We start from the raw sequence: 23862 nt of genomic DNA, 5'->3' as shown, positions 1-23862 counted from the left end.
CCATCTGCATCTCTAGCTGTTCATTTCCTATATCTTTTCTCCCGTTCCTGAAGTCAAAGTAGTCAGCTAAAATAAGAACCAATGGTAATATTTATGTTCTCAGCGTGTTCAGTTCCTGCAGAGGCTTTGCGGGGCCTTGGAGTCCAGTCCTTGATGATTTCTCTTGCAGCATTATTTATCTCCCACTCTTCCATAGAAAGTGGGCGGACAGTTGATTTGCCAAGTTTAGCAGAGTTTTTCCTTCCTTGAGTGTGCGTGTGCATGTGTGTGTGTGTGTGTGTGTGTGTGTGTGTGTGTGTGTGAATGCATTCACATGTGTGCATCTGAGTGTCTGGGACGGAGGGTAGCATCAGGTGTTTTCTTCAGTCCCTTTCCACTGAGGCAGGGGCTCTCACATAACCTACAGCTTCCCAAAGGTGGCTGTCAGTGAGCACTAAGGACATCTTGTCTCCCTGTCTGCAGGGCAGAGATTACCAGTGTGCGTCACTGCAAACAGCTTCTTTATAATCAGACTCTTCTGGGGCTTGAACTCGTATCTTCATGCCTACACAGCAACCACATTCCTCAGTCCCAACTCTGCATTCCGACTACCTTGTTTTTAACTTATTTAAGGCAAGTTTAACTTGTGATGCTAGGGAGTCCTCCAGGAAGAGCGTGATACTTTCCCTCTGTTTTCCCGTGTGAATTTAAGTCGCTTAAGAACCCATGTCCTTACTGTAAAGCTTTCCTATACTCTGCGTAGATCTTCATACATGACAATAGGAAATGGCTCCCTAATGCAACAGATTTTATTTGCCAGTGCTCTTTAGTCCTGGCCCTCGGAGGAGTGTGTCTGATGAGTGGATATAAAATTATAAGACGGATGTGGTAGTGTGTATCTTTAATCCCAGTACTTGGGAACCAGACGCAGGTGGATCTCTGAGTTCAAGGCCAGCCTGGTCTACAAAAGGAGTTGCGGAGTGGCCAGGGCTACACAGAGAATCCTTGTCTTGAAAACCAACAACAAAAAGCGTTTTAGTTTTAGTTTGGGATCTCTCTGTTTATGAATTTTCAACAATTTGTCTAAACCTAGAAATATTTCCAGAACTGCCTTAACTAGCCTTACGTTTTTCATACATAACTGTAGCTATTTTACAGCTATTTTAATGTCTGCCTTATGCCGTGTCCACTTGCTTTTAGCTATATTTAATAATAAAGTTGACTCCACAACTTAAATGATAAAGAGATGCAGTGTTTTGTACAGCCAGTGTCTTTCCTCCCTGTCTGCCCCTCGGTCCACAGGGTACTTTCACAGTTTCCCTTCCGTACCCAGCAGAAGCAAAGGATTCAGTGTGACAGGGCCATGCCCAGTGTGATGACCTTGGTACTCCCGTGTCTGCGGGAACATAGCTTCCTTAGGCTGCTTTAAGTTTAATGAATCCACCCCTTGGTGCTTGGTCACATTCTGGGCACAGTCCGAATTTGTGGAAGCAGAAAGGGAGAAATGGATTTTGAGTAAGCAACCAGCAGCGCTTGTGACAGCAGCAGCATTGGTTTGGCTGAGAGGAAACGGTGGTTGTCAGCCGTGTGCTGGGAGTCAGCCTGTGTTCACTGCCGAAGCCAGAGAACCCGGAGCTCCCTCTCAAGCCTGAGGCCTCTTCTCCATAACCATTAATGCTCAAGTGCTTAGACTTTTCTAGACTTTGCAGTGACCCAGTCCTAACACGCTGCCTTTCCGAATTGAGGAGCTCAGTTTGTCACATGGCCTAGAATTTTAATTGTGCCGCATTTGCATCTGCTGAAAACAGAGTGATTAGGTGCGTCTTAATTCCAGAATGACTGGCACATCAGAGGGGATGAACAGCTCCACGGTTTACCTTTTTAAAAAAGGAGTGAGCAAGTGTCGTCTTCACAGTAATCACCGAGGAAGGGGCTGAGAGTTCGGTGCCAGGGCACAATCAGACACAGGACTATGAGGAGTGCAACAGGGGTTTCTGCCTGTTCAGGAGGTAGTGTCTTCCCTTGTACCGGCTGTCTGTAAAGGTCTGTGGAGATGGGCAGTATCAAAGTGGGAAACAAAAGCATTTATGCTGCATTTAAAATAGTGCATTACCTGAATATAAATTCATGATTGATCTTATACCGAGACATTATAGGAGCAGAACGGAGCAAGTTGCTTGTGCTGGTGCATCGCTGGCGTTTTCTCAGTAGAGTTACTGTTCACATGAGTATTTCTTTATTGCATTTTCTTAGCTTAAGGGAATAAAATATCTCATAGCCCTTACTTTATATAAAGCTAGTCCTAAATATGCAGACATAGGTTTTAATCTTACCATCTAATACATCTGTGTCCTTAATCACATATATGTTTTTCACAGGTTAAACACACATAACCAGTTTCATCTGAGCTTTTTTTTTTCCTTCAAGCGTTTCCACATAGGAACCGGGTATAGTGGGAAACTCTTTTTGTTCTGAGTTTAAGTGTATATAATGTGACTCCATAAAAGAACATCTTATGTTTGTACATATGAAATTCCATATTGCTAAATATTTTTAATTAGTTGGCATTCAAAGACATTGGTGAGATCGTCATGCCCCCAGCAGCTTTTCTGTAATGAGATATTACCTAAATCTGAATGTTTAGAACAAGAGTCCTCAGATGTGCGAGGATCAACGGTGTGTTCGCTTGGGGCAGCAAAGTGAGGTAGGAGTTTTCATTTCATAAAATGAGATTACGAGAGCGGAGTTAATAAATCATTTAATACTTTCTCTGTTTCATCCAATTTAGGAAATAAGTTGTATTACATACATGAGAAAATTATTCCGAGTATGGAAAGAATTGGCACAAACATTCCCTCAGCATATAGTGAGTTGTAAAGGCACCATGTTTATTCTGTGATGGAGCCAAGAGAAGACATATGCCCCCTGAAGTCCTGCCAAAACTATTAGGCAGAAAACCGACCGTATTCCTACTATACTCCATTCATGATTTATGATAATGGTTGCTGTGGAAGGCTAAATCATTTACATTTATTGAGTTCTTCTTTTGTTTTAGACATTACAGAGGGTCGTAAAATCTGTCATATGATGTACATAGTTCAAATGGTGATAGCACAAAAATATACCTGAAACCAGACAGAGGTAACTCAAGTACACTGGGTATCTATGCCATAGCTTGATTATGGCTCATTTTATGAGGCTTTGTTGGAGGAGAAGAGGCATTTTTTTCTGCTGGCAGAGGAACTGTGTTCTGATGTTGGATCCAGGCGTGCTTGGGAAGTCAGTGTTCAGGGCCAGTATCTTTCATTTCTATTGGCCTCGCTTTGTAGCTATTGCCTGCATCTTCATTTCAGGAGTGAAGAGGATGGGAGACAGGCGTGTAGGGATTGCATTTGAGAAGTGTGATGATAAAAGATTGTGCATGGGATGGAAGTTTTACTCACGGTTTGTTCCCAAGCAGGACTCACAGAAATAGCCACTGGCTTCCATTCAGCCTGTTACAGTATTCCAATATATGTAGGTTTTGAAATTCCTGAAAATTATTTGCTAGTCATTTGGTCAATTATCACAAATTTGGGACCACACCCATTCCCAAAAGGGTTGAAGTGCAATGGTTCTGTCCCTAACACCAGCATAAAAAGGTGTGCTGTGCCTGTGCGACCTCAGCCGGGGAGATAGGCAGGAGGATTCCCCGGGACTTGCTGGGTATCCATCTAGCCTGTTTAGCAAACTCCAGCCCAGTGACAGACACTGTCTCAGCATACAAGATAGTCAGCGCATGAGGAACAAGAGCTGAGGCTGACCTTTGATCTCTTAACATGGGCACATATATCCTCACCCATGCTCTCTTGTCTACTCACGTGAACCTGGACACACACACACAGATGTGTGCAGTGATTGTGTCCACTATATAATGTCACACTCACTCACTGTAGCACTTACACGTGGTGCTAGCCTTCCACAGTAACCACATGAGGAGAGCCTGAAAACCCGTTATCTCCAGAAACCACAAAGTCTACTCTTCTGTACTCAGAAACCATAGATAAGTGTATCAGGAAGCTTGGTGCTGGAAGTTCATGCTGACATGGTTGTCGCCAGTGAGCAGGTTTAAGATGGGTCCAGGGGTGTCTGCAAGATCTTTAACCAAGAGGGAAAAGCACAGAGGGGGAGCAGTTTTGTTGAAATAGGAGCAGCGCGGCTGCGTCCCCGGCACCCGCATGGCTAAGAGTGGCGGCGGGTCAGGCTGCATCCCGCCACCCAGCTAGCTTTACCCGAAATAATTACACGGAAACTGTATTCTTTTAAACACCGCTTGGCCCATTTCTATCTAGCCTTTTCTCGGCTAACTCTCGCACCTGGACTAGCCCATTTCTAATAATCTGCTGTAGCCCACGAGCTGGCTTACCAGGAATGATCTTAACCTGCATCTGTCTGGAGTGGGAGAATCATGGCGACTCCTTGACTCAGCTTCTTTCTCCCAGCATTCTGTTCTGTTTACTCCTCCCACCTATGTTTTAACCTATGAGGGCCAAGCAGTTTCTTTATTGCTTAACCAATGAAATCAACAGATTGATATATGACACTCCCACATCACAGTTTGCTTATTTGCTCTTCACTTTGCAAATGTGGAGCATGCCATCCTGCTGGGTCTGTGAGTCCCTGCTGGGCAGACTCTGGAGCAGTGAAAGCACCATGTTTGCAGGCCCCGCCAGGAAGCTGTCCTCTCCTGCCCTAGTGTCCCATCTCTCTGAAGGACTTGTCAGTGCACTGAAATCACCATAACACATGTCCCTTCTGATTCTGCATGTGGTCCCAGTCAATAGGAGGTGCCTTCTGCTGTAGAAACTGGGAGAGTGATGTGTCCTTATGTTGTTGCTGTGGCTCACTGTATTCTTTCTCTTCTTTCCCTCTTTCAAGTGGAAGAAGACACAGAAGAGAGCTCGAGGTCGGGGAGGGAGTCTGTATCCACCTCCAGCGATCAGCCTTCCTACTCTCTGGAGAGGCAAATGAATGGGAACCCAGAGAAGAGGGACAAGACCGATAGGAAAAAGGACAAAACAGGAAAGGAAAAGAAAAAGGACCGGGAGAAGGAGAAGGAGAAGTTGAAAGCCAAGAAGGGAATGCTGAAGGGCTTGGGAGACATGTTCAGGTAAGTATTCAAAGACAAGCAGGTGCAGTCCTGGGCAGAGTCTTCAGCTGCCCAAGAATGGGATGCGTTCCAGTACATACCTACTCAGGAGGTGATGTGCGGTGGCAGGGACCCAGCTGCTCTAGCCTGCTACTCAGGGTACACTTCCTTACAGTCTGGCACGTGACTGTAGGTGACTGAGGTTGACGGGAAGCACCTCTCTGGGTGAGCCTGAACTCTTATCTCCCTTCTGGTCTTAGCTGCTGCATTTTCCTTCCTTAGCGGTTGCACTGTGGTTATTTTGAGCTCTTTTAGCCACCTTCATCATGGTATCTTGCCAACCTACAGTGGTGGCGAGGAAGCAGGGACTCTTTCTTCCTCCCTCTGCCTGCAAAAGGCCCTTGGAGAAAAGAAAGCCTATTAAAGTGTTGTTTGTTCTTTTTGTGTGGGAACAATGGTTCATTATTTAAATTTAACACAGAGCTCAAGTTAGTTGTAGCATTTAAAGCCTCATTAATAACAAGTCTAATAAAAAAAATGTTACAGATAGAGCTTCAATTAAGCTATGTTGATTAATTTAATACCTATTACATCAGTCTGTAAAGATTTCATTAGATGTAGTCTCTGGCTGTTTCTTGACAGTTGGTTTTGTCCCTAAATTATACTCTAGGGTTACTTAGCATATCATGCCTTACAGCTTGCTGCTATACACCACAGTCCCATCGATGTTCATCTTAGGCGAATTCAGAGACTCGGGTATCTAATGTTAAATGTGGAGGCGGTGAGTGCTACATACAGCAATGCCGTGTTTCAAATTGAAGGTGTCCCATGCACACAGCTTCCGGCTTTTCAACATATCTTGTCCTGCATTGCGATTCCCTTCCCTTTAATTAGTTTTTAATTCTAAAGCGCGAATATGAGTCTTTGCTTTCCTAGAATTTCTCGATTTATGGTCCTCAGATCGGCCTCAACCCAAAGGCTACAGATACGGTCTGTGGTCCTCATGGCGGTGTGTTCTGTGGGTGTCTGATGGGTCAAGCCTGGGGAAGAATGAAAGCAGAGAACTCACACTGATTCTGGCTGGCCTGTCAGCGGCCTCCGCTTTAATGTATAGCAAACTGCGTGTTTGCCTTCCACCCCCGGAACCTTGGCATCGCCATAGTTTTCCATGCAAGTTTTTCTTGTTAATAGGATGCTCTTCCTAACTGTGTTTTCTCCCTGATGATCTTTCCTCATTATATTGCATAGTGCATGCCCATACATATTTATAGGGTGAGATCGTTCTAGCTGCTACTAGATTCCAGCTCCCATGATGCTGCAGGGAGCAGGGGGTTCGTTCCACTTTTGCCAAGAGGCAGCTCATGATCTGGCACCCTCACAATACACAGTAATGAGGCTGCCACCTATCAGTACCATCTTGGGGAATCTGCACTGCCGTCTTCCTCAGCGAAACAGGAAGAGGTAAAAGAGACCTGCCCCAGGTGTCTGACCCATTTCAGCCTGCAGCGCTCCCCTGAAGTCTCACTGAAAACTAACAACAGCCTGTTCATGTTCCTTCATCACCAACATTCACACAGTAGATCCAGGGTCATATCCTCTCACACTCTCTCTCTCTCTCTCTCTCTCTCTCTCTTGAGTCACCATGTGGTTGCTGGGAATTGAACTCATGACCTCTTGAAGAGCAGCTAGTGCTCTTAACTGCCCAGGGCTCTGTTCTTAATGGAAAATAACAGAAGATGTTATTCTGAAGGACTTGAAGGACTATTTTCATTATAAATGTCCTTTGTCTGCAGCTTGTGGCTTCGGGGATAGGGCTCTCCACCGTGGGTCTGTGGAGGGGATGGGAGCCCGAGGAGCAGCTTCTGTGAGGGGAGGCTGACATGCTGGCACTAAAGGTTTTTGTTTTGTTGTGTGAAACTGAGCTCACATTCTCCCAGTGTTTAAGAATGGCTAGGAAGACAGTCGGTCCCAGGCACATGGACTTTCATGGGTACCTGTCGTTGACGGCTTATGGGGTTAGTCCCCATTGCCCAGCTTTCAGAAACTGCAAGACACTAGAGCTCAACCACTATTAAAAAGCAAATTACATTTGAAAATCAAAGGTACTGCATGTTCAAAGTTCATCACTTGTTAATTATTTTAATGTATACTACAATCCCTGCTTCTGAGATGACTTGCAGTAGGCATGTCTGCATGCTGTGTGTTCCATGCTGCTGCAATGTCCTGCCTGGCTTATGGACAGTCATAGCACACACCTCTAAATCAACCACGTTGGGAGGCTACCCTAGGGAGGCCAAGGATCTCACCGTAGAGTTGGTCTCACTTCACATGGGAGGATACAAATGTGTCTTTGGGTAGGATCGCAGCATCTTTTCTGCCTGGAACATGGATGAGTTCTATGTCTACACTACTACTTCAGCTCTTTCTTGATTATGCTTGCATAATCATAACAAAGGCTTTGTGTGTATGTGCTATGTGTGTACATGTGCACACCTGCAGACATGTGTCCTCTTAGCTTGCCTTCTCTCTGTTATTAGAATTGTGGAGCCTCATTAGAGTTTTCAAACATTTTATTGCTTATTTTTAAAGATTCATTTTATGTGTTATGTTTTGCCTGCGTGTATGTATATGCACTGTGTGACTGTCTGGTACCCATGGAGGTCAGAAGAGGGTTCCTGGATTCTCAAAAACTGTAGTTATGGAAAGTTCTGAGCCACCATGTGGGTACTGGGAATTGAGATCCAGGTCCTCTACAAGAGCAGTAAGTGCTGTTAACCACTGAGCCAACTATCCAACTCCAAGTTTTCAAGCATTTTCAATGCTTTCTGTGCCTGCTGGAGACTACTCAGCCCTTTGGTTCTGTGGGATTCCCTAGGCCCTGCACCCTGTAAACACCATATTGAATGTGGTAAAACCTTGAAATGAGTTTCTTTCTTTCTCTTTTTTCTTTGAGTGAGGCAGGGATACAACACCCTTAGCAGTACATGGCACTTCTAAAGAATAGGTCAGAACTTGTGTGTATGTTTTCTCTGAAGCTTACAGAGGTTCGGACGCTCAAATACGATAGCGCATGCAGGACTCAAGCGCAGTGCAGCTGCAGGTCTCTGTACTGTTCTTTCTGCTGTCTTGTGGTTTCCAAAACAAAAAGAAAAGGCTTAGAGGACAGGGACATTAAGGTGGGAGTTCCCATGGAGGCGAGAGGGCAATCTGGAGGGTCCGTTGTAACGAATTGTAACGAATTCAGACAGATTGTAATAATATATACAGCTTTAATGGGGAAATAGACTTACAGAACCACCGGTTCCTGTGGAGAACAGGGAAGCAGAGAGGGTGGCGGGCTCCTGCTCTCTAGATTTATAAGTAAACATTAGCCGAGGCGAACACGCCCCCTAATGGGCTGGGCTTATCCCTACAGTCCATGCTGCTGGGGATTCTCCATCACTGCCTCCCATCTTGCCATGTGTGCACCGGGATACACACAACTGTACCTGACTCTCCATGGGTTCTGGGAATCTGAACTCTGGTCCTTATGCTTGTACAGCAAATACTATACCTGCTAAGCTGTCTCCTCAGCTCAAAAGTCCAGGTTTTTACTTGATGAAGCTTCTTTTGTTCTCAGTTTAATTAATGACATATGTAAGCGTTCCTTTACAGTAAGGAGGCTCATAGTTCTCATCTGCCCATACACTCTCATTTTCTCTGTCTCCCTCCTCTTCTCACACACACACACACACACACACACACACACACACACAGGACACACATACTCATGTACATGTATACATCCCCACACACACAGGACACACATACTCATATACATGTATACATGCATACATGTATTCTTCCTACCCCGAGTTGCCTAACAATTTTTTTAAAGATTTATTTATTTATTTATTTCAAGTGTATGGGTATTTTGCCTGCATGCACAGATATGTGCGCCACATGCGTGCATGATGCAAATGATCTTCTGCAACTATAGACAGTTGTAAGCTGCTATGTGGTGCAGGGAATTGAACCCAGGCCCTCTAGAGGTGCATCCAGTCTTCTTAAGCACTGAGCCATCTCTCCAGACCCAGTTTTGATTAAATATAATGTAGGTCAAATTTAGGGACTGTGAGTCAAGCATAGTAGCATATGCCTTTAATCCCAGTCTTTGAGAGGCAGAGGTAGGCAGGTGAATTAGAGGCCAGTTTAATCTATATAGTGAGTTTCAGGACAGCCAGGGCTCTGTCGAGAGACCCTGTCTTAGAGCAAAACAACATCAGAGGGGCTGTGTTTTAAGAAGCCACTTGCAAAATGGATGGTGGGTCTCCATCACCCACTGCCATGTCCCAGCCATATGGTCTCCTGTTTCTTATATCGAAGGATCACAAGTATTCTTTAATTGTTGACAATTAGCTCCACGAACAACTGTTGAGTCATATGAACCCCTCCTCAGTTTGCCAGTCGTGGAGTTTGTGAGATGTGACAGCTAGCTGCCTTGAGTTAGTTTTAAATCTCTAGTTTAAATAAACGAAGACTCCAGTAGCAGGCATGGGATGCCTCGTGTTTGTGCTAGCTTCTCGAACACATGAGTGGAGCTCCCCTGCCTCGATGCTTATGGCTTTGTAGGTGAGAGGCCTGGCTGAGCAGGTAAGCCGGGCGCCTGAGTATAACAGTCCTGAGGACGAAGTGCCCAAACCAGGGCACATTTGAGGTTTAGAGGAGCTGAATGTTGGACTCTCAGATTCCACACCTTAAAACATTCCTGAGAATTCTGCTACTTCCTGGGGTTTCACTGTAGAAGGAGCGAGGGAGGCGGTGCTGTCCCGTGAGTGGGAGGCGGTGAGTGCAGGGGTGGCAGCAGCATTTTGAACCTTATTTTGACCTTGGTCTCCATCTTGACAAAGACATTAGCATCTAGCTACTGAAATCCTGTCTTGCAGAAATTAATAATTAAGGGATGTGTTGCCCTTTTTATCAGTTTGGTATGCTTTGCTGGAAAATTGGATTTGTTATTATTTGCCTGTGGAAAACTGTAGCTGTCCCCAATGGAAGGTTCTTGGGAACAATCTGACCAGACATGTCTTCGTGTTATTACTTTTTGTGTTGTTTGTTTATTTGTTTTGCATGGACATGCAGGAAGGCTTTGGTGGTCATATGCATGTGGTGTGTGTGTGAGAGAGAGAGAGAGAGAGACAGAGACAGAGACAGAGACAGAGAGACAGAGAGAGATGGGGGGAGAGAATAGGGGGGTTCCCTTTGTATGTGCATACAGAATCAAAAGATCAGCCTTGAGTGTCTTCCTCAATAGCTTTGCTACACTATTTCTTCAATATCCATATTGAGACAGGGTCTCTCACTGAAACCAGGAACTTGCTGTTTCAACCAGACTGACTGGCAAGTGAAGCCCTGAGATCCTCATTTCTTCCCTTCCTCGGCACTGGGATTACTGGCTTGTGTAGCTATGCCCAGCTTTTTACATGGGTGCTGAGCTTACATGGAAAGCATGTTGTCCACTGACCCATGTTCCTGGACCCTTGTTTGCTTTGTAAGACAGGGTGTTGCTTTGAGGCCCAGGTTGGATGTGAACCTTTGGAACCTCCTCTGCTTTCTGTTTCCACCTATCCTTGTGGGAAGCAAGAACAATGCTTCAGTGTTTCTTTAAAGTTTTAGACATTTATTTCTCTCGTCTGTGCACATGTGTGTACTCATGCGTACAGTGCACATATGTGGAGGTCGGAGGACAACCTGTGAGTCAGTTTTCTCCATGTGCGTCCTAGGGATGTAATTTAGGTCATTGGGATTGGCAGCAGCCAGCACTTTTGCTCACTCAGCCATCTCACTAATGCCACAATTTTACTAAACCTGAATCCTCTCGTTCTAGTTACAACAACCACACATAACGTGTCACATTGCTTGACTTGAATCTGGAAGAGAGCATAGGGAACCAGGTTTGAGATGTTTGGGTAACATCAGATCCCCTGCTAGAGCTAGCTCCTAGGACTCATCACTTAGGATCCCAAGAGCAAACCTCAGACCTCATTGGTGTGGCGTTGATGGCCACATCGGGCTTCTCAGGGAATGGCAAGTGCATGCGGCGGCTCCCTAACTGTGCTTACTAACCTTGTCTGTACGTGTTTCTCACCCAGCCTGGCCAAACTGAAGCCGGAGAAGAGATGAACAGCATGCCAGATTCAGACTGTCTTGAGCAGCACAAATTGTTATTTAAAAGCTTGGTGGCCGGGCTGTGGCTCAGTCTAGAGGGCCTGCCCTGATTGCACAAAGCCCTGGCCTCAACCCCCAGCACCCTAAAACCTGGGTGTGGTGGTACGCGCCTGTCCTCCCAGCACCTGGGACGAGGAGGCAGGAGGATCAGAAGTTCAAGGTCGTCCTCCACTTCATAGTGAGTTCGAGGCCAGCCTGGGATACAGGAAACGTGTCTCAAAGAAGTTTTTTTTTAAAAAATCCAAATAATAAATTTACTTTCAATGAATTCTTAGTGGCTGTTGACGAGTTTTGTTTATGCCATCAGTTTGGATGATTTAGTGATTTCTATTATAGTTAATTTGGAACTTTGATGATGATTTCATGGTTGGGGGTTTAAGTTGCTGTTTCAGAAGACAGGGATGTGAGATTTTTTCCACCTCTCAGGTTATTTTGTTTTGTTTTTAAATTATCCACTTTTTTCAGTGGATGCAGATAGTCCTGTGTCTTTAGACATCAGGAGTGGGTACCAGTTGGATGGTAGATCATTGGCTCAGAGATGACTGGTCTGCCACATAGCGTGGCAACAAGGGGGACCCTGGACTGTGTTGGGGAGCAGAACTGGATTAGGGGGTGTGAATGGCAATCACCTCCCCACTGGGGCTGAAAGAAAAGTGCGAAGATCAGTAACCAAATGATTGGGACTGAAGGGACCTCTTGTCATGGGTCAGCCCCTTAGTTTGTTAGAGGCTCCAGAGAAACAAAGCAGTTGATGAAAGGGTTTTTAGGGTGGCAATATTGGCAGCTTCCCTCAGTACTTTGAAGGAGACCCACTTGTCCACACATGGGATTGTGAAGGGCATATTGAGTAAGGATTGCTTCTAGGAAGAGCCACCTGGCCTCACCCTCTGCCCCTGTGCTGGAACCCAGCTGTCTCTTGTTTAGGGTGAGCTTGGCTGCCTTGTAAGAAGCTTTGAGTCTCCGTTCACCCTACAACTCTCAGATACAGACTCTAGCGTCTGTCTCCTGAGGATGTGAGAACTCTATGTCCCCATCAGACGTGAACATGAAGACGGAAGCCCTTCAGGAAAGGCTGGCCTGGAGTCAGTTTGGGTGGGTGAGGCCTTGAAGCTGCTCTGCTTCCATGGATGTGTATAGCCCCCAACTCGCCCAGGAAGACCCTCACCTGGACCTTAGAGAGCAGCTAGTGCAGGAATTTCACCTTTGAAAAACCAGCAAGGCCCGTGGACGTTTAGGGCACAGGCCCAATCGCCGCATGGATTAAAGGTGCCAGGTTCACCTTAAGGACTTCAGTTAAAATATGTTCCTGCAGGGCTGGGCTAGCTCAGTTGGTAGAGTGCCTGCCTAGCATGCACGAAGCCCTGGGTTCAATCCCCAGCAACTCATAAACCCGGCATGGTGGCACACACCTGTAATTTCAGAACTCAGGAGTTAGTGGCAGGAAGGGTAGACGTTTAAGGTCAGCCTTTCCTACGTAGTGAGCTCAAAACCAGCCTGGGATACATGAACCCCTGTCTCAAAAAGATAAAAAAAAAAAAAAAAGAACAGAAAATAGATTCACAAAACCATCCCTGTAAACAAAACACGGAGTGGCGCATTGAAATGGAAAGAACTAGAACATAGACGTTTTTCATTGTATTTTTGTTTGTTTTTATTGCCTCCACAACAGCGAATAACCTTGTTTTATAATTGTTCAAACTGGGGAGGTTTTCTTGAGCTAAGTTCTGAATCTGTAAATCCCAAGGACTTAGAATGTGCTGCTTATAATTCTAATCAGAACAGTGTTTCCCATTTCTTATCCCCGGAAAGTGTTAGATTGGGCTGTTAGCAATGGTGAGTTCAGGGCGCTGATCCTTATTTCCCAGGTGTCCTTCTCCTCATTAGAGCATTTAAATGGCACCCTCTAACACCACAGTGCCGACAGCTATGGAGCTGACAGCTGTTGTCCTCTGCAGACCTACAGTGTGAACATAGTGTCCGCGTCAGGAGGGTGGCACCTGCTTTGTGGTCTCTAGACAGGAAACCTTTCTGTAAAAGGAATTTTTTGACAGTTCTGAGATGCTAAGTCAATTTCAGTCCTAGACTCTATAGAAAATGGAATCTTTTCCCTTCAATTGATGTGAAAATTGAGGGCTAGTGACTATTCACTTTCTAATAACGCGGGGTAAATAAATGCTATCACACCACTGAAGGATGTGCTAGAGACAGGCTTTGTGGCGTTCACATCCGTGTGGTGCTTTTATCCGTGCCATTGGAGGCCCTTAGCTTTACCATTTAGCATGATAGATCAAGTAGACTTTATTCCCAAATGTGTATTTTTCCGAGCCACAAATTATTACATAGAGTAATTGTTTTGTCCTCTCAAAGTACTTTTAAGGAAGCGTCTAGAAGCCCAATGTCCTGCATAACTGAGCAGGCTTTCTTCTGATGTGTGTTTAGTAATATCCCCTTTAAAAACCAAAAGTTGAATTTCCCATCATAGTAAAATAGCCCCGAGACTACTCTTTCTTTTGTCTTGCTCTAGGGTCCTGTAACCACCCATGCATTCAGTGGTGGTGAAAATCCTGGAGCTGGCCTGTTCCTTGTTAGCCTGCTCTGGGCTCCAGCGCTAATGGCTCTTTCTCCTTTGCCCTGCATCTTTCTTGCCTCATCACTGACACTGTTCTGTATTCTACACCTGCACTGTCCTGCATTGTCCTGCATTCTGCACCCGCATTGTCCTGCATTCTACAACCTCACCGTCCTGCATTCCACACCGCATTGTCCTGCATTCCACACCTGCACTGTCCTGCATTGTCCTGCATTCTGCACCCGCATTGTTCTGCATTGTCCTGCATTCCACACCTGCACTGTCCCGCATTCCACACCCACATTGTCCTGCATTCCACACCTGCACTGTCCCGCATTGTCCTGCATTCTACACCCTCACCATCCTGCATTCCACACCTGCACTGTCCTGCATTGTCCTGCATTCTACACCCACACTGTCCTGCATTCTACACCCACACTGTCCTGCATTCTACACCTGCACTGTCCTGAATTCTGCACCCGTGCTGTCCCGCATGCTGCACCCACGCTGTCCTGCATTCTACACCCACACTGTCCTGCATTCTACACCCACACTGTCCTGCATTCTACACCCACACTGCTGCATTGCACCCACACTGTCCTGTATTCTACACCTGCACTGTCCTGCACTGTCCTGCATTGTCCTGCATTCTGCACCCGCATTGTCCTGCATTCTACACCCTCACCGTCCTGCATTCCACACCCGCATTGTCCTGCATTCTGCACCTGCATTGTCCTGCATTCCACACCTGCACTGTCCCGCATTCCACACCCGCATTGTCCTGCATTCCACACCCGCATTATCCTGCATTCCACACCTGCACTGTCCTGCATTGTCCTGCATGCTACACCCTCACTGTCCTGCATTCCACACCTGCACTATCCTGCATTGTCCTGCATTCTACACCCACACTGTCCTGCATTCTACACCTGCACTGTCCTGAATTCTGCACCCGTGCTGTCCCGCATGCTGCACCCGTGCTGTCCCGCATGCTGCACCCACGCTGTCCCGCATTCTACACCCACATTGTCCTGCATTCTACACTGACACCATTCTGCATGCTACACCCGCACTGTCCTGCATGCTACACCCTCACTGTCCTGCATTCTACACCCTCACTGTCCTGCATTCTACACCCTCACTGTCCTGCATGCTACACCCTCACTATCCTGCATGCTACACCCTCACTCTCCTGCATGCTACACCCGCACTGTCCTGCATTCTACACCCTCACTGTCCTGCATGCTACACCCTCACTGTCCTGCATGCTACACCCTCACTGTCCTGCATGCTACACCCTCACTGTCCTGCATGCTACACCCTCACTCTCCTGCATGCTACACCCTCACTGTCCTGCATGCTACACCTTCACTCTCCTGCATGCTACACCTTCACTCTCCTGCATGCTACACCCGCACTGTCCTACATTCTACACCCTCACTGTCCTGCATTCTGTACACGCACTGTCCCGCATTCTACACCCTCACTGTCCTGCATTCTGTACACGCACTGTCCTGCATTCTACACCCTCACTGTCCTGCATTCTGTACACGCACTGTCCCGCATTCTACCACTCTCGTCCTGGAGAAAAATCCCTTGACTATACCTCCCCATCCAACTCCTTGTTTCTCTTCACAGCAAACTATGCTGTCTCCATTTTTCCCACACACTTCTCCCAGTCCTATGTAGCCCAGGCTAGACTCCAACTCCCTGTGCAGCTAAGAATGACCTGGGACTTCTGAGCCTCCTGCCTTCTCCTCTCTTGAGTGCTGGGATGGCAGGTGTGTGCCACCACTCCCCCTTTATGTGGTGCTGGGGACAGAGCCCACAACCTTGTGAATGTCAGTCAAACATTCTCCCAAATAAGCCACATTCTGTGCCCCTCCCATCCTCCTTTGAACCCTTTCACTATGTCTCTGTCTGACCCTGCTCTGCACAACCCGCCAGCAGTCTCCACTCGCTCTCTTCCCAGCTGTGCTGTCCCAGCTGCTTTCTGCCCACTCTGCTCGCTGTTCTTCCTAACCCCATGTCATCTAGTCCTCTAGTCCTGGGCTTCTGCAGGACCCGTCCTTTCTCCCCTTCTCTATACTGTTTTCGTCCTTCCTTTCTTCCTTTTTTCAGGAGCACAGAGAGCTGGAATTTCTGGAACAGAGCCTTCGGGTTCTCAGGCTAGGCAAAAGACTCCCAAGCTTGTTCCTCTAGCTGGGGCATCGCCTTTGAGTTCTGGTTGGGCAGTGTCCTCTTTGACATTCTTGTTTGGTATGGGCTGGTGGCTGCAAGGTCCCCTCTCTGCACCCAAAGCTGTGTGTCCCCCTTTCCCTATTGTGACTCTCTTCTTCACTTGATTGGCTCCAGCACCTTAGACCAGTCCTTGACATCAAACACTTGACTTGTGAATGTGCGGAGGCTCATTTGGTCCGTTCTAGCTCCCTATCTATTGCCCTGGCTATGCAATGCCTGTACTGGTTCCACAGTGGTCACGGAAAGCAGTCTGTTAATGACCAGCATCAGAAATGGAGCCTGGGAGGTGTCTGTGGGACAACCTTTGGAGCTGACTGGAGAGTGGAAGTAGGGGACCTGAGTGTCTGTGACCTTTTGGCCCTGCTTGCAGCCAGTGTCCTTCCTGGCTTGTGCAGCAGCTGTCCTGTGTGTCCTTGCACTGGAAGCCAGAGCTGTAGTGTGTCCTCCTCTGCTCAGCACCACCCCCATAGATTTCCACATCACCTAATTCCAAGTGAAAATCTGAGTCACCATCGCCAGAGGTGCGGGGGTCTTTCTGCCTGCCATCTGTTGCTGGCTTCCTCTTCTCTGACATCACCTAGCCACTAAAACCTCTCTCTCTCTCTCTCTCTCTCTCTCTCTCTCTCTCTCTCTCTCTCTCTCCTTGAATCTGTGATATTTTTGCTTCACAGGGTGGTGGGGCCAAACTGCCAAACTGCAACCTGCCCTCTGCTCTATGGCACTTCCTGCCACACTTCTTGTTATAACGGGTCTTCTCTCCTTTTCACTGGTTGTTACCCGTCACGATCTACTTCCTCGGGTTCAACCTGACAATGGTGGGAAATGTTAGCCTCTTTGCCCCTGTATCCTGGGCAGGCTGGTGCCCAGTCAGCACCCAGAAGTTCTTAACGGAAGCCAAGTGTGAATAAGCTGTCCCTTGACTTCCATCTCTCCCTAAGGCCTCTTCCACAGCCTCCAGGGCAGCTCCCCCTGGCTCTCTGGGACTGTTGGGAGTGCCAGGCCATAACATCACCTCAGTGGAGCCATGAAACATTGGCCCAGAAGCCAGGATAAACATAGCCCGGGTTCCTGGGCCATTTACTCTAAGTGGACTTTTACACCCTACGCCATAAAGGGTAGCCTTCCGAGCAGGATCGTTACAGAACCATGACCTGGCAGAATGGCAGAGTCATGGGCATCAGAATCCCAGTGCCCGTCACAGACAAGAGGGCTGGCTCTCCCTTCTGCATTCCTGAGCTGGTCCTTGCCCACACAGTGATGGCCTGGAGAGACCCTCCTTTTGGCTGGCTTCCCAGAATTCCCTCTGCCATGTCTCCCTTTCCATGGCCAGTGTTTCCTAGCAACTTCCTAGATACCGCCAACCTGTTCCCTCACCACACAGTAGGTTGGTTTTTTTTAAATGCAGGCAGTGGTAGCAAGCATTGAGCAAAAGTGGCCTGTTTAGTCAGCAGTAGACAGGGCAAGAGGGACACTCCTGACTGTCTGAAGGAGCTGTGCGCTTCGCAGCAATGCCGCTGCCCCACTTGAAAAGAGGATGCCATGGCCTTACCTACCTGGCCCCGAGCCAACATCATACAGGGTGTTCTTCTCATGCTCTGTAGGCCTAGCACATGTTTTCTCTGTTGTCAGTAACCCTAATTATATGCGTGTTCTCCAGCACAGCAGCCTTTACACAATGTATCCCGGGCATGGTCCTTCCTGTTGGGCTGTTCGCAGCTCCCCAGGTCTGAGGCTTGGATGCTGTAGAGTTGATCAATTCAAGCACGGTGTTAATGCTACCTTCACCATGTGAGGGTCTTTCTAAGACTCAAAGCATCAGAATTCAGAAGATGGGGGTAGGATTCTTCCCTTTAAAAAGCCAAAAACCCTTGCTCAAAGTGTATGAACAGCCCTTGAGGAATATGTTGGCATCAGGCCTGTCTCCCTCTGCATGGATGTTCACACATGCAGGCATGCGTGCCTCAGCAACAGGGGGTGCTGTGGAGCTGGAAGACTCACTGCTGCTGTGTGGACTCAGCTGGGCCCTAGCCCCCTTCTGCAGCCCAGCATCTTCTGGCACTCCTAAATGAGGTGTGGTTTGACAGGGTGATGACAGCCACACCTCCTTAGTCTCTCTTCCCATAATATTTATAATACTTATATTGTAATTAACGCTCCCCGCCCCCAGGCGCTCTGTCTCCTTATGGAACAATCTTTAGCTGGAAGAGGAAAGCAAAGGGGACCCCAGATGTTGTGGCTTAGTGAACCGACGTTGCGTAGATTTAGCGTGATGGTACACTTGCAGGGGGCCGAAGGCAGAGGGCTCAGAAGTTCAAAATCACCTTATGCTACATGAACAGCCTCAGAGACCTTATCCCAAGAAAAGAAAGACAATTTCATAGTCTGGGTCTACATAGCAACAGAAGGTTGAGAAGACAATTTCATAGTCTGGGTCTGCATAGCAACAGAAGATTGAGATTAGCCGTATTGACTGTAGATACCCTTCCTAGCCGTATCCACTCATCATGGTACTGTTTCTTATCATCCTTGCTCGAGGACCCCCATTTCTGGCCTCGTGGAAATGCAGGCCATGACTTCTGTTCCTCGCACAGCCTGCTGCAGCTGGTGGACATCTGCTGAGAACATTGCTTTCCCTAACCCGCTTAATCCTCACCATAACCCTGGAAGGTGCTATTTTTAGCTGTGTTTTATGGCCAGAGAGACTAACAACACCCAGGATCAACGAAGTGACCTAACTTACCTGCTCACAACGTGAAGTGAGAGTAACGCCACACTGAAATCCGGCATTCCGCCCTGGAGCTAAGCCAGGTGCCAAGCTGGCCAGCCTTTTTGTCTCCTTTGGGGACCACGCTGCCGGATCTGTGTTTGGGCCCCAACTGTTATGAAATCCACCCCAGTGCGACAGTGCTATTGTATGTGCTGCCAGAAGCACACACTCCTGTTGCTGGCTCTGAGATACAGAAGTTTGTGCCCTTTGGTCCAGACAGTTGAGTTTCCGTTTCTGCCTAATTTCTGTACTGTTCTCTTGGTGCCTCCTTGATTCTTTGATTACTCCTAAATTCCTCCTTTCTTCCCCCCTCCATTTCCTTTGTAGCGTTCCCTGGGATAGGGTCCAAGGCTTTCCGTTTGTCAGGCGAGCACTCCACAGTTTGGCTGCATTTCCCCAGCCCATCCTCCACAGTTAACCTTAAGGGTTCTGTCACTGAATCAAACATCGCCACCTGGACATACCTCCTCTCCTAAGTGACTGTACTTTGTGTGATGATGGCAAAGTCCTTTCGCCAGCACGGAAGGGAAGCCGAGCCAGCTTGCTCCTTTTCTTGCCACTGTTCAAGGTCGTCCCACAGTGCTCTGGCTCCCGTCACGCTTCTGCCTCTGCGTGGTGTTTCCCCTTCTTCCCTGCATGCACCTGCCTGTACCTCAGACCACACTCCACCTCTGCCCGGTCTTCACTCTGCTATTAAAGCAAGTGTGTGCCGTCATCCCGGCCTCCTCACAACCTGTCTGCACGCCTCCCTCCAGGGCTAATTCTACCCTGGCTGTCTCCGAGTCTGCCCAGCTGGTGCTGACGGTGCAGGAGCCCATGGTTCTCCTCTCATGCTCTGCCCCGAACAAGGTGCTGGGCTCAGCAACTCGTCTTCCGCCTTGGTTCTCTCTGGGATCTTCCGTCCTGGCCTTCAGGGTCCAGGACTCTGGCTCGGTGCTGGAGCACTTTTCCCAGCGCGTGTGAAGTTCTGTCTCCGGCCACTGTCTCTTTATGCCACAACTCTTAGCCATTCCCCACTCTCGCTGCTATGACCCACATCTTGAGGTGAACTTTGAAACCTCAAGAGTTTCACATTATTTATTTATTTTCCTCCAAAGGGAAGGAAAAAGAGGTTTAGGCTCAGTTCTGAGATGACCTTGCACCTGGTAGGCATGCACTCTGCCACTGGACCACAAAGATGACATCATCTGTCTCTTTTGGAGGGTGGATTCTGACACAGCTACTTTACAAGCAAACCTGCCATGGGTGCCAAGAGGACTGAGTTCTTCTGCTTGTTTCTTGTTCGTGTTTTTTGGGGGTGTGTGTTGTAAGTTCCAGGCAGGGCTCCTGGAACCCAGCTAGCCTCAAACTCTTTATGTAGCCTAGGACTTGAAACATCTGAGTCAGTACCTTCACAGTCCTGGGATTCTGGATGTGTAGCAGCCAACACTCCTGCTTCTGTTCAGTGCCAAGGATCAGCCCCAGGGCTTTGTTCTTGCTTGGAAAGCCCTTCACCTGCAGAGGCATGTCCCCACCCCTGGAAGTTCCCCAGAACATCGCAGCAACTCCTGGACGTCCCTTGGAGTACAGTGGCGACGTAGAGGTTGTGTATGTGTGTATGCAGGCACAGTCAGCTGCCACTGCGTGCTGGCCACACTGGCTAGGCGTGGTTAGGCACCCCCTTCCCAGGGGGTGTGGCTTGCAAATGCGCAGGGACCACTGAGCAGGAACCCTGGCTGAGCACTGCCTGCCAGCACTCCTGAGGAGTTCCTGTTGAAGATTAACTTTTACTGCTCTTCTGTGATTGGTCAGTCCCTGCTCTAGCTCATTCCCAGTGAAGGAAGTTGGTGAGGCCTGATCCAGCACTGTGAGCAAGTTCCTGCCACAGGATCCCAGTGCCTGAGGCAGGAGGCTGCTGCTAAGGAGAATGCCTTCCATCCCTCTCCATGCCCAAGCTCCTCTCCCTCCGCCCCCTGCCAGCCATACTGTTAGGATGACTTCAAAATTAGCACAGTGCATAGCTGAATCCACATAAAATGTCACTGAAAAATCCTGAGCCTTTTATCGTCATCAGGTGGGAAGAGTTTCTCATGGGGAGCAGGTGAATGTGACTCCCCAAGCCTCACCCTAACATCCATGATCTTAACCACAACTGCCGTTTTCACATTTTCAGCAACATTTAGAACAGGGCCAACTCTGTCCTAGACACAGTCATAGGCTTCAGGGATCGAGAGCAAGGACTACCAGTCCACGTCAGCCCCTGGCTTTGTGGAGGGGGCCCCACCCCAATGGGGTGCCTGAAACTATGGCATGGACTCTGTCCCAGGAAGTTAGAGCAGAAGGGTCTAGCCTGGACTAGCAAGTCTGTCTCATGTCAGAAAATGACGGAAAAACTGAATAGACTGTTTTGCCTCTGTGGGATTCCGGGGTTGTTTATCTCCATCCTTGGTAATGAATACGCTCAACTGTGCCGCCTCTTGTCTGCATGACACACACAACTGCCAAGGTCTCTCTCCCTGAGCATCACACACAGTCGGCTTTGATGCTCTCTGGTCATGCTAGGTGTGCAGCCCTCGGGGAAGGGAGAGTGTTCTGTGGAATCCCACCTCGGTAGTGCGCTCTGCACACCATTTTCGGTCGTGAAGCACAACAGCCCGTGCTTCCTGCCACACGTGCTCTGAAACAGAAGCCAGTTCCTGTTTCTGATCGGAGATTAGACAGATGCTGGCCACCGACGCTGTTTTGTTTGTGAGACGGGATCTCGTGCCGGTCATCCCAAGAGTAGCAGCTGGAATCAGGTTATGGGCTTTGGGTTGTGGGGCACCTGTTTTTAGTGAAGTAATTCCCAAAGTACAACTTGTAGGAACAGTGAATTAAGGCACATCTTGTCAGTGATTTGTGTCTTAGGGGAGCTGAGAGAGGAGTTCTCACAAGCTTACTGGGTTTCGTTTTAGCACGTGTTGGGAGCCAGTATCAGCTGTCCATAGCCTTCCCAGAGGTCTTGGATAAGAGTTAAAATTCGTGCCTGTCTCTAAACTTCTTCATGTTTATACACTGAGGAAAGTACCAGGTCAAACAAATAACTTGCTTCATCAAGACACAGCTTTATTTATTTATTCTGTCTCTCCCATCCCCCTCGTTTCCTCCCCTTCCTCTCTTGCCCTTTCTATCTGTATCTTTCCTTTTCTCCCTCTTTTTCTTTGGCAATGGTTGGGATCAAACCCCAGGCTTTATACAAGCTAGGCAGGCGTTCTATCAACGGAGCTATATCCCCAGTCCACTTATATGAGTTTGTTTGTATGAAACTTTCTTTTATAACGTACGACCATCTACTGTGGCCTCACCTGTGATCTCAATATCTTTTATTCCCAGAGTCCTCTTCTTTTCTTTTCTATGAAGACCTCTGTTATTTAGACTCGAGAAACCACTTTTAGCCGTAATTTTTATTGTGAGAGGAAACTTTTATAATTCTTTTAGATCGAATTTTAAGATTTCATTTTTATTTTTGTTTGTGTATGTGGGGTCCCATCCCCGGGAGCTGGAATTGCAGGTGCTTGTGATATGGGGAGACCTGAACTCGGATCTTCTGGAAGAGTGGCGAGCAGTCCTAGCTAGCGAGCCGTCTCTCCAGCCCCACAGCCCCACTTTCTGTTAGTTCTGTAAGGAGTCATGCCTGTATAAACAGCATTTCCACCCTGTTTCCATGTAGCACGGGTGATTTGGAAAGGGCTTTCTTCTCTGAGAAGCGTCTCCATCCTTCCAGCAGCGTAAGTGATGAACCGCAAATAACTACGGAGAAAGCACAGCAGGATCCTAGAAGGATGGGTGTCTCCCCTCTCCCTCACCACTCAGAGAAGACCCTGACCACAGCAGAAGCAATGAGAAGAAAATAGAAAGCATTTCCAAGTGTTATACTAAAAGCTTTAGTCAGCCATGGCAGCGTGGGCGTTTTAGGGAGAAGTTGGTTGTCGAGAACTGTGGGTGCCACCTGCAGGCGGTGTGCCCTGGAGATGACGTGTGTAGAGAGGTTGCAGAGAAGAGCTGTCCCTTGAGGCAGAGTGGCGTGTGAAACAGCATGCCTCATCTTCTGTCTTCAGGACAGTATTTCCCTGACTGCGGCCCAGACCCGAATAACTGCTTTGAACAAGCCCGGGTGAGAGGTTGGTTGTCTGGCCCCCTTTTTATGCAATCATTTCTAATACATATTTTATCACACTAATTTTGTTATTGATGTTGTTATTTGATTTTTTTAAGACGGTCTCTTATAGTGCAGAGTAGCCTAGGATTTGCTATGTAGCTCATGACAACCTTGAACTTCTGATCCCCCTGCCTCCACTTCCCAAGTTCTGGGATTATGGGTTTGCACCCGCTATGCGGTGCTGGGTATGAAATGGTCTTCGTGCCTGCTAGACAAGCTCTCTACCAACTGAGCTGCTTTCCCTGCTCATATCCTGTTGTTTTTTGTCGAAATATAGATCGAGTATGATGTTTACTAGCGTGACCATTCGGTATACTGTGTTCGTCACACACCTTCCATCCCCAGAGTTCCATATGTGTGCACAACTGGCGTTATAAGCCTGTTGAACTGTGGCTTCTGCTCTGTCCTCTCTCACCCTCTCTGTGAATCTGACCCTTGATGTCCCTCACAGAAAGGGCATCATCCAGCTTTTCTCTTTCCCCCTGGTTATGTCACGTGGTATGATGTCCCCAGGATCGTATTGATATTTACTGTGTGTCAGATTCTCGTTCCTTTCAAGTCTCAGTATATTCCAGAACTTGTGTTCACACTCCACTCCGCTGCTCTGGCTGTCTGTCCATATGCTTGTGTCCTGTGTGTCCTCCGTGTCCTGCGTGTCCTCCGTGTCCTCCGTGTCCTCCCACTGTTACAGCTCTAGCCACCTCCTCAGCGTTCTTATCAGGAAGAAGAGGGGAGGGCAGGAAGCTCAGTCAGCTTCCTCAGGCTATCCATTCTCAATCATTTCTATGAAATGG

General features: G+C 47.8%; 1 protein-coding gene across 16 annotated transcripts in view; it reads left to right on the top strand.

Annotated features, from left to right (window-relative positions):
• The window catches only part of Pard3 (par-3 family cell polarity regulator), a 501294-nt gene that overhangs the window by 334177 nt on the left and 143255 nt on the right, over positions 1-23862 (top strand). For 13 of the 16 annotated variants that reach the window (XM_041649748.1, XM_041649755.1, XM_041649756.1 and 10 more), the window contains one exon: positions 4897-5128. In XM_041649748.1, the coding sequence (XP_041505682.1) occupies positions 4897-5128 (232 nt within the window). Of the gene's footprint in view, positions 1-4896; positions 5129-11238; positions 11555-23862 lie in introns of those variants that run through there. The other 3 variants (XM_041649752.1, XM_041649750.1, XM_041649751.1) reach the window with 1 other exon arrangement.

This window comes from Microtus oregoni, unplaced genomic scaffold (genome assembly GCF_018167655.1).
Source record: "Microtus oregoni isolate MIOR12 unplaced genomic scaffold, Mior012 000004F_ref0000308, whole genome shotgun sequence".
Taxonomy (NCBI): domain Eukaryota; kingdom Metazoa; phylum Chordata; class Mammalia; order Rodentia; family Cricetidae; genus Microtus; species Microtus oregoni.
Note: the sequence above shows the minus strand (reverse complement) of the source record. Positions and strands in the feature narration are given on the sequence as shown.